Consider the following 11,393-nt stretch of genomic DNA (forward strand, 5'->3'; position numbering starts at 1 on the left):
AGAAAGAAGACACTTTTCCTAAGATGTGAGGTTCAGACTGAAGTATTTGCCATATGCAAGATAGAATTAGTGAAAAGAGATCTCGCAACACATCCTAGTGGGCTTTTTAATTAAAAAAAAAAAAGGAAAATCATATTGACAGAAAAGCACAGGTTACTTACAAGGACAAAGAATCATGTTAGACTCCAATTTGTCTGTAACAGTAAATGTTGGAATAGCATGGAACGATTACTGCAGTTTTGAAAGATAAAGTTTGACCCATAATTTGATTTGCAATCACGTTGTGATTTATATCCTATGTCAAAAGGAAAGCATTCTTATAAATGCATGGCGACAGAAAGTACGAAAGTACTGCAGTTATGAGCCCTACTGAAAAAAAACCCCAAAGCTGAAGTAGAGAATTCAAGACCCAGCAGGGATAAATACAACCAGAAAAGTATAATAACTATTGTCAATGAGCTAACAAAACAAAATGCAAATGCAAAAATTTGCTTTTGGGGAAGAAGTCTACAATTTAAAAAATTACTATAACATTAATATAAAAGTCCAAATATAACAAGAAAAACTTGAAAATTAGAGATGCATTAGGTATGTATGGAAAAGCGAGAAAGCACAAGCAAAAGAAAAGCAACATGAACAGAAGCCCAGAAAAAACAATACATGGTGGCAGATGTCAGACCAAATAGTTCACTTGTGAAATAAACAAGTCAACTTCCTTTTAAAAGAAAAAGACTTGGAGAAAATGAGAGAAGATATATCAGGGAAACAGATACAAAAATTGCTAGAAATACAAGAAGACAACAAAATATCATAATTGTAGTGGGAGATACTTTAATGCAACATTCACAATCATTGATGCTCCAAGTAGAAAAATGAAATGAAGATTGCTGAGTAGTGGCCATTAAGCTTCCCCTCCCACCCAACACAACTCAGGGACAGGGACACAGCTCACTCACATCAATACCAATGGCTCGTTATCAGTTTCTCTAAATGAGGAATAAGGAACTCTCTGAATATACTGATATTGATATCTACAGGTCTTTTTTTTTTTTCTTTTTTCTTTTTGAGACAGAGTCTTGCTCTGTTGCCCAGGCTGGAGTGCAATGGCATGATCTTGGCTCACTGCTACCTCTGCCTTTCGGGTTCAAGTGATTCTTCTGCCTCAGCCTCCAGAGTAGCTGAGATTACAGGTGCCCGCCACCACACCCAGCTAATTTTTGTATTTTTAGTAGAGACGGGATTTCACTGTAATCCCAGCACTTTGGGAGACTGAGGTGGGTGGATCACCTGAGGTCAGGAGTTTGATATCCACAGGTCTTATACATCTCTCTCTCTTTCTTCTTGTCTCTCTCCCTTCCTCCCTCCCTCCCTCCCTCCCTCCCTCCCTCTCTCCCTTCTTCTCTCCTTTCCACCATTCCTGCCTTCTTCCCTTCCTTCTTCTATTGGTCCTATACACCTATATCTATATTTACATCTATAGGTCTTAAATGTAGACTGCACTATCTCTCTTTACCTGAAGATCCTTTACCTATACCTCTAAATCCATAGCTATCTATCTATCTATCTATCAATTAAGAGGTTTTTGAAAAGGCATCCTACTCCAGGAGTCCCTGATTTACACTCTTGTCTGGGTGTGTGTGAGGTGGTGGTTACAAAAATATCATTTGGTTGAGAAGAACCGATATAATAGATCTGAATAACAAAATTGAGTAAGATTGATTTAGTGGCAATTACAAAACTCATTTACTCCTGACTCTAACTTTAGGAGGTAGGACTCTTACTCTTTGCATTTTATAGAGGAGGAAACCAAAGCTCAGAGCAGTCAAGCACTGTGCCCTAAGTCACCTAGCAAGCAAATAGGAGAGCTAAGAAGGGTGTGACTGTAGAACCTGAGCCCATTCGTCCTACTTCTCTACCCTACGGAGAGAATGCACATCCTTCTTAGATGTTTAGAAAACTAAAGAAAAAGCTCCTCGACTACTGAGAGGGTCTCAATTAATCCCCAAAGGAAAAATGGTACAGGCCACATTCTCTCACCACATGGCAATAAAAATAGAAATTAACACACAAACTTAATGCAACAAGAAGGAAATCTATATTTTTAGGGGAAAAGAAAAGATATTCTTAGCCAACTCTTGGGCAAAAAGAGTACACAACACCCTGATGAGCTATTTAGAAAGTAATGATGAACATGGTATATATCAAAATTTATGGCATGAAGCCAAAACGATGCTTGGAGGTGAATACATTGCTGTGAACATGTTCTTTATTACACAGAGAAAATAATGAATAGAGCTCTCAATTCAAGAAGATAGAACAAGAACAACATAATTGGAAGAAAAATACAAGGAGGGAAATGATGAAATAAAAAGACAGAGATTAATCAAAAAACAACAACAGCAAATTCTGCAGAATAATTGATAAATTGCAGCAATAAAAATTAAAAAACAAACCCAAAAAACACAAAACGCCTGGTACAGCTGGGGAAAAAGGGGATGATGAATGCACGATGCAGCATAGGAATCGTGCTGGAATATCACCACTAATACAAAGCAGGGTAAACATCGCCAGAGTACATTATATAAATTGTGGTACTAAATGTAAAGAAAATTATGAAATGAGTTTTTAAACTAAAAGATAAAATATCAACATTGATGTTAGAGTAATATCCCTGAATAGACCAATAATCATGGAAGAAAATAAAAGAAAGCCACTGAAAAGGAGGAGATAAAATAATGAGACAAATTTATTTGCAGATGATATTACTTCTTGCCTAGAGGAGCCAGGAGAATTAGCTGGCAGTGTAAGCAGTATTATGAAGAGTCCAACGACTTTACAAAGCAAATATGCCAAAAATACCGGTCTTTGAATATATTAGGAAAGACCAGCTAGAAAACGTATCAGGGGAAAAAGACCCATTTATGACAGCAACAAAAATCTCCATGAAATATCTAGGAATAAAGTTAACAAAAAATGCATACTGCCTAAATAAAAATTATAGCAGTGTCCCAGGGCTACAGAAGATAAACAAATGGGGAGACATAATGTGTTCCTGGATAAGAAGAAGAGTTAACGTTATAAACATATGAGTTCATCCTAATTTAATGTGTAAGTTTTATTAAACCCCAGTCAAGATTTTGATGCAATATTTTTAACTTTTCAAAATATTTCTAAATAATTTGGAGGCAAAAGTAAGCAACAACAGCCAATAAAAATTCAAAACAAAGAATGGCTATGGGGACTTAGAGTACCATGTGTTTAAAATTATTATATCATAAACACTATTATAGTGTTACAATAATTACAAACTGAATAAAGAATAAATAGATACTTAAAAGAAGTGGATAAAAAGTCTAGGAACAGACACTTCATAAAAATTTAGTATATGTAAATTTGGCATTTTGAAAATTCTACTAGGGCAACTGATTAACTACATTTGAAAGAATATGCTTAGATTCCCTATATCAAATAATAAATCAAAATAAATTTCAAAGGTATTAAAGCGATGTGATGAAACTAAGAAGTAAAAGAAGGCATAGAGGAATATTTATTTGACCAGCATAAAAGCAAAGGAGAAAACTATAAAAGAAAACACTGATAGATTTGATAGCATGGGAAATTTACATATTCCGACATTAAAGCACCCTGAAGAAAATTATATAGCAAATGACAAACTGGAGAGGAGGGCTTTTTATAGTGCATATATATATGTACACACACACACACACATATATATATATCATAAAATATGGAGCTCTACTCAGTAAATAAGAAAATAAGTGCTTATAGAAAAATTGACACAAATTCACAATAAATTCACAAATAAAAAATGCACAGTCCAATAAACACATTACAAAAAGGCTAACCTAACTAGTAATAAAACAAGGCAAATTAGAAAATGAGATGCCACTTTCACTTTTCAAACTGATGACGCTTTTGTTTTTTTAATCACCTGGTTTTTGTGAGAATAAAACATGCCCTCTTACATGTTGGTGATCAAACTGGTAAGATCTTTCTAGAGGAATATTTGATAATCTGCATAAAAAGCCTTAAAGATCTCACATATCCTTTAGCTTGACAATTCCACTTCTAGATATTCTAAAGTAACAGAAATGTATATAAAGATGTATGTATAATACATTGCATTAATATTCATAAGCACAAAACATTACAGATAATCTAACTGTTCAGTAATAGGGAATTCATTACATAAATTTTAACTAACTATATGAGAGACTATTATGCGGCACTTAAAAATCCTATCCTAGAAGAAAAAAATGACAGAGGAAAGCTCACAGTGAATATTTCAATAAAATCTTTATATTGGTTTGTTGAATAAAATATGTAAACATCGAAGAAGATACAAAGACTGGAAGGAAATCCACTATATCTTGTCAGTGGCTCTTTCTGGGTAGTCTATATTTTGGTTCTGTATGCAATTATTTTGTTTTGTCACTAAGTTTTCTACAATGAAAATGCAATACATTTATAATAAGAAAAAAAGTTGCATCTGAATACTAACCAACAGGAGAAGGCTATACCACTAGGGGGCGGTGTAGACTCAGCCTGGGTGAGGGCAGCTGCTGAAGGCCCCGCTAGCTGGAGCTGCTAGGAGCTGTCCTCTGCGGGCAGAGCCTTAGGGTTCCACCTGCGGCCATGGGGTGCTTCTAGCGCCTCCTTCCCTTAGCCAGCCGTGATGCCCAGGCCCACAACCGTCCCCACCCTGGCCGAGCCCCGAGTACCTGTGTGAGAGCCCGAGAGGGAGCTGAGGAGCCGTGAGTGCTGACTGTGGCCGTCGTGAACCTCCACCACGTCGTTGAGGGCCGTGTGAAAGAAGGCGAACTGGCCAAACACCACTGTGGAGGAGACACGGCGTGGGGACTGGGCAGGCAGGCACGCTGCGGCAGGAGAGGGGATCTAGGGGTCTGGGGGCCCAGGCCAGGAGGAGGGCAGTCCTGGGGCAGCTGGTGGTTCCTGGGCTGTGGCTTGTTGCCACTGGTTAACGCAGTGGCAGTCTGGCAGTGGCCAGACACCCCGCATAGGGAGGTGGGGAGCTGGGGAGGCTGGGCTGGCCTTCACAAGAATCAGGACAACATGGAGGGCTGCACCCAGAGGTCAGGTGGGTGGAGGCGAAACTGAGCCCACCTTGTTCCTTTCCCAGATAGCAGCTGCAGCAGCTACTGGAGGCCATCCCTCATTCTCCATGTGATTTCAGGACCCCATGTTCTCCCTTAATTCTTTTTCAAAGATCCAACAGACCAGGGCAGCCCCTGGGTGCAAGATCTCCTACCATTGAGAGGAATGGAGGGTGAACAGCAGGTTGCTCCCAGGGAAAGAGCCACCGTCTACAGAGCAGGCAAACAGCTGCTCAGAGGAAGGGGGAAGATGATATTTATTAAGCACCTAGTAGGTGCCAGATACCGTACTTGACCATGACTGTTCCAGATATTATCTGTATTACGTAGACAAGAAACTGAGGCTCTGAGGTTAAGACAGTTCCCCAAGGCCACTCAGCTAGTTTGGGATGGGGGCTGAAAAGGCAGTGGGCCACAGCCCTCATGAGTCCCCAGTCAGAGACAGCCTAAGAGCCCTGCCATTTGATGGGTATTCAGGCCGCCAGCTATGGACTGCAGGGAGTTTCCTCAGCTGCCCCTCTCTTCTAATCACTGCTGAGAGGCTAGGGCACCCTGGGCCACAGTGGGCATGGCTCCCAGTCAGCTATCTGCCTGACCCCGGTTCATTCTGCATGCACCGGCCTCCCAGGTGGTGTGGTGCATTGGAGGGCAAGAGTCAGGCCAGACACTTCTTTACATTGGCTCAGGGCCTTGAGCATGTAGGAGGGAGGATGTGTGTGTTTATGTTGTGTGTTGTATATGTTTGTGTGCAGTGTGTTTATGTGTGCATGTGCATATAGGTGTGTTGTATGTCCATGTTGTATGTTGTGTGCAAGTGTGTTATGCATCTGTGTTGTGTGTTGTACAGGTATGCTGTGTGTGGTGTCTGCAGAGTGTGTATCTCCTGTGCTTTGTATATGTTGCATGTGTTGTATATTGCATGTGTTACATGTGCTATGTTGCATGTTGTGTGCATGTAGTGCATGTGTTTTGTGTGTATTGTGTGTGCATGCACGTGTTGTGTGTATTGTATATGTTGCATGTGTTATGTGTAAATGTGTTGTGTGTATGCATGTTTTGTAGGTGTATTGTATGTGTGTTGTATGTATTGTATGTGCATGTGTTGTGTGTTACATGTGTGGTATGTGTATGTTGTGTTGTGCATGTTGTGTGTGCATGTGTTGTGTGTGTATGTTGTGTTTGGTGTGTACGTGTGTGTTGTGTGTTACATTGTATGTGTTGTATGTGTATGTACACTCGTGTATCAGGGAAGAGAGGGACTCAGGCCATGGAGTTGACTGCCTGATTAAAAATTGTTTGCAATGGTATGTATAGTAGTGAGTGGAACAAGAGATTCTTCGCTCTCAACTCATGCTTAGAGGAGCAGGAGGAAGAGTACATTTCCCTACCCTGAAAATGAATACTGAGTTAGGGCTGGTGGCAGGGGGAGCTCCCTGCTCTCCCTATTAGTGGTGAACAGGGACAGACAGGGTTTCTGTTTTCACAGAGTGTATATTCTATTGGGAAGAGACAGTCAGCCCCTACCCCTCAAATAAATACTTAGGCAAATAGACAAGATAATATCACATAGTGTTAAATTCTCAGTGTAATGGGATAGAATGATGGAGTGTCGCAGTCCACTTTAGATAGGGGATCAAAGGAATATCTTTAAGAAGATGACACTAGAGCCGGTATCTGTGCTGGGGGTCAAGTCATTGAAACCAGGAGGGAAAAATCTGCCCTTAATCCTCAGGCTCAGCATCACTGGCAAATGAAGATCATTGGGACAGATCTCTGTATACAGTTTGCACTCAGTGATACTGACTAACTGGCCTTGTTAGGTTGTTGGCTAACCCCAAGGCCAGTTAGTCAGTGTCATTGAGTTGAAAACTGTATACAGAGATCTGTGTACAGTCCAACTGAGCTCATTTTGGGTGCGAGCTCCTTATCACTGGGGATTCATGCACAAACTGCATGCCCACCTATCAAGGATTCTGCTCTGGGTAGTAGATCAGATTGGACAGCCTTTCAGGATGTTTCTAACTGTGATCCTGCAAGTCTGAAGCTCCTGCCACCTCAGTATATTGGGGAGTATGTGCACTTGTACATAAGTGTCCTTGTTCTGGGGCAGGAGTGGGTGCACTGATGGCTGGAGCTACGGGTAGAGATGAGACTGGAAATTTATAGAGGACAGAGAACATGTCTCTCTGCAGAGGTGACTCTGCAGCCTCAGGACCCAGTAGAGTGCATGGCCCCCAATGGGTGCTTACTAAATGTTTGGTGAACACCTCAAGCATCAGGCCTTGCTCTGTGCTTGCCCACCCTGTTTTTGGGAATAAGGAGCTAGCATTCTGCAGGCTGCTCACTCCCTCCTTCTCCTCTCTTGGATGGTCAGGACATGCTGATGTCCTTTGCCACACCCAACATCACTTGTGTTTAGACATGGTTGTCAGTCTACAAAGAGGAGGTCCAAGGAGAAAGAAGCCAGCCTGGTCACCTGGTTGCCCTTCATTTTTGTGAATGCCTCCAGGGCTGGCAGGACTCTTCAATGTCCCCACCGCCAACCAGGTAAAGGGCCTGGTTTTTTCTGCCCACATCTCTTGGAATCTGGAAGTTTCTCTGTCTTCCCAGGGCACTGGCCTGCTCCTCACTTTTTTCTTGCTTGTCCTACCTATAGCTCCTGGACCAGGCTTTGGTTCTCAGATGGGACACTAGAATGATGTGGCTTCTGGTATCCCTCACCTGCACTTTCAAGCCCAGCTCCATCCCCTCCCTCCTGCTCCTTGGCCACTCATCCCTGGGTTCCTAACAGGTCTAGATCTGCGGCACCTCTCTTTAGACCTGGGCCATACTGGGTAGCCCCCTGGGGCACCCTGCCTTCCCTCTGTCTCCTCCAGTTTCTCATCAACTCTGTCCCCTTGGTTCTGGCAGGGCTCACCTGTGCCCTTCTGCTCTCTTGTGTCAGGAATGTATTCTCAGCCCGTTTCGGAAAGTCAGTACTCAGCTGTCCTTTTTTTGGGAGACTGTTCTGCAATTCCCACAATGGGGCTGTATAATTAGGAAGAGCCTGAGGAATTGCCCATTTTGGAATGAGGGTGAGGAGTCAGAAAACATATGAACAACAACAACCAAAACCCATACCATAGTCCTTGGGCACAGTAACAAAATATAAGCAGATCTGTCCACTGGTGTAGTTCTGGGGGTAGTTGGGGGACAAGACCACTCCATCTGAACCCACATACTGTCCGCCACAGGGGGCTGAAAGAGAAACCGGATAGAGAGTCAGGTGACCCTGTGGGCCTCTTACCAGTGACCATCCTCCATTTTGCCCCAGCCCAAGCTTCTGGCCCCAGTAGGGCTGCCCTGAGGTGGGCGGCCCCTAGCTTATAGAAGGGAAGTCCTGAGGACACTGCTCTGCCCTGCTCTGCCCAAGGACATGCATCCCTGGCCAGGCATGTGGCCTGAAACTTGCCCTGAAGCTGCCGAGGGCCCTCTTGGGCAGGTGGCAGTTCTTGCCCTCTACCTATTAACACTGGCATTACCTCCCTGAAGTCACAGCCTTAGGGAGCACATTAGGAACCTCTTCTGCCTACAAGTGGGGCCTAGAAATGATCTGCTGCCCCTGGCTGACATCTGCACCTGGAGTGAGTGACAGCGTGAGGAGGGAGCTGAAGCTTCCCCAGACGGACGAACCCCATGGGGGGCGGCCAGCCCATGTGACCCAGGCATCTTCTGTTCCCCTCCATGATGCCCAATTTCCACAAAGGGTGGGTCTGAGCCCGCCTCTCTTACCATGACAAAGGGGTACCCTTGGCTTTTCAACTTGGGTGGCCACCATGCTCTTAAAGCCCTGATACTCATTCCTATCCCTCTTGTCAGGAACCCCATGGGTCACCCAGACCCACCTGGAATCAGTGTACTCTGCTGGCCTTACTTCGACAGAGCTGATCTCTCAGTGATTTTCCCTAGGCCTAGGAACTAGTCCAGGAGCCACCTTTAAATGACTTCTCCCTGGTGCGAGCTCCCTGTTGTGGCATGTCTGGGGGCCTCTGTTGAGGGCATGAGCATCTGTGTGAATGGGGGTGGGGACACTATGTGAACTGTGATGACACCTTGACAGGAACTGCATACCTGGTGAATTATAAGCCACTTCTATACATATCCACAGCAAACCCAGGTTTGCCAGGCTTGGAAGATCAAGGCTTAAAGACCATGTCTCCCTCCAAGACCATGTCTCCCTCCTTTCCCTTGCCCACAGCACCTTCTGCACCTGGCATGCCCTTGATCCTCAGACCCCTCCCATCCCTGGGCTCCCACCACCTGTGCAGACTGGCCGGGGATTGTTCCACACGGGCTTCCCATCGGGCCCCAGGATGCAGCTCAGGGTCGAGGCGCCCTCAACTTCGTAGCCCGCATGGCAGTAGTAGGTGACGGAAGAGCCCAGCTTCAGGTCAGACCCCACTCGCGTGCCATTCTTGATGGAACCAGGATCAAAACATGACTCCCGTGGGTTTTCTGGGAAAAAAAACCACACACAAACATGTGCACACACACAGAGGGCTCATAAGGAGGCTCTTCCTGGGCTGCAGCACCCATGAGAAGAACCCGACTTTAGCCACAGAGCACACAGGGATTCACAACTGCGGCTCCTATTCCCCTCAGGTCTAGAAACGTCTCTTAAATTTGGGTAGAAATTGAAGGATGAAAATCACATTGAAGAGGGAATTTCTCCTTCTATTCCCATATTCTTCAGTTGACCCACAGAGGAAGGAGCCCCAGCAAAATCCCTGAGGCCCTCTCTCATCCCTTGCTCGCTCCTCCCCAAGGGAAGCATGTGCTTTTCTCGATGGTGGGGGCTGAGGGTCTCTGGCCCACATCTCAGCTGCTGGCAGGGTCATTGTGGGAAAGGTCAGTGCTTGGGCACAGTCTACCCCTTTGCTCATCTTTGACGCCCCCACCCCCCGCAGGCTCAGCAGCTTCCTGGCCTTTTGTGTTAGGAGATGCTCTTTCTCTTCCTCTCTCTTCTGCCCCATCTGTACCACTGGCTGGGGAGTGAAGCGGCATCCGTTCTGCAGGCTCAGTCATACCCATCTGTTACAGGTACTTCTGAGTGCATGGGTACCAATACTTAGATTCAGGGAGGAAGTACAAAACATACTTCCACCTCTGGGTTGGGTTACCTGACTGGTGGAATAAGTTGATGTCGCCAATGCGGTTTTCCAGGGCTTTGCATTGGGTACTGGGTGCTTGCCAGTTTATTAAAACCACAGTGTTTTTCCATTTGGCTATTGATCCATATGTGTCTTCCCAATCAGTCATACAGTGATGCGTGTAACAGTCCTCTACTCTGCCTCTCTGCACCAGATAAGACCATTCTTGACATGGCCTGTAGCTTGGGAGTACGAGCCCAGGTCCCAAATCTCTGGAGTAGGACAGTCTACAGCATCCCTCACCATCAGCTGGGAACCCCGAGCAGCTCCTGGGAGTCCATGCTCACTTTCATGCATGATTGCCTTTCCTCAGTCTTCCTTGTTCTAAGATAACTGATGGTCAAGAGGTTTGTCACCAGGGCTGGGCAGTAACAGGACACAGCTGAGGCCAGTCAGTACCAGAAAGATGCAACTGAGTATCGGGTTGATTCATGAGCATTTTGCAGGATACATTATGGCAGGGGCAACAGAGAGGTCTAGAGTTGGGGACTCACAAAAGGGTGCTGACAGTCCTTGCAGAAGGACTCAGAAATTCAAAGAGTGGAGCTAAGGAGGAAAGAACCAGACTAGAAGAGATCAGAGTTCATTTCATCAGAGATGAATGGCTCAGGAAGAATTTTGCTGAGGGTGGTCCTTGTCACCTGGGTACCTTTTAGATCACCTAAAATGACACAGGAGGTGGTCATTGCTTGAGGCTGTCACTCAGTTGACTGATGGGATGGGACTCTGAGGGTCTCACTCTTGCACAGGAGCATGTGAGACCATCCTACACATTAAGTCCTTGCCCACAGCTGAGAGTGGAACAGCTCTGGATGCATTACTGCATTTAAACTCAAGTGGGACTCAGAACATGGCCACTCATTGCAGGGGACTCCTCAGTGGTTTCCTCACGTGCCCCGTGGTGCATTGCCTTGATCTGCTTTATCAAATCTGTCTTCTCCATGAGCCTAGCGGCTCTGGCCAGAATATAACTGGCCACTGGGTGACCCATATGTGAGTCCCAGAGATCCGGAAAACTGTCATCATATCTTTTGTTTCATCTATCCTTTTTTTGTCTTTTTTTTTTTTT

At 44.7% G+C, this 11,393-nt stretch overlaps 1 protein-coding gene across 2 annotated transcripts in view; it reads right to left on the reverse strand.

Moving 5' to 3' along the window:
• CSMD2 (CUB and Sushi multiple domains 2) overlaps window positions 1–11,393 on the reverse strand; it is a 616,956-nt gene that overhangs the window by 110,795 nt on the left and 494,768 nt on the right. For both annotated transcript variants that reach the window (XM_017527996.2, XM_017527992.2), the window contains 3 exons: window positions 9,435–9,629; window positions 8,256–8,372; window positions 4,743–4,856 (listed from right to left, as the gene is read on the reverse strand). In XM_017527996.2, coding sequence (XP_017383485.1) covers window positions 4,743–4,856; window positions 8,256–8,372; window positions 9,435–9,629 — 426 coding nt within the window. The remainder of the gene's footprint in view (window positions 1–4,742; window positions 4,857–8,255; window positions 8,373–9,434; window positions 9,630–11,393) is intronic.

This window comes from Cebus imitator, unplaced genomic scaffold (assembly GCF_001604975.1).
Source record: "Cebus imitator isolate Cc_AM_T3 unplaced genomic scaffold, Cebus_imitator-1.0 Scaffold51, whole genome shotgun sequence".
NCBI lineage: Eukaryota > Metazoa > Chordata > Mammalia > Primates > Cebidae > Cebus > Cebus imitator.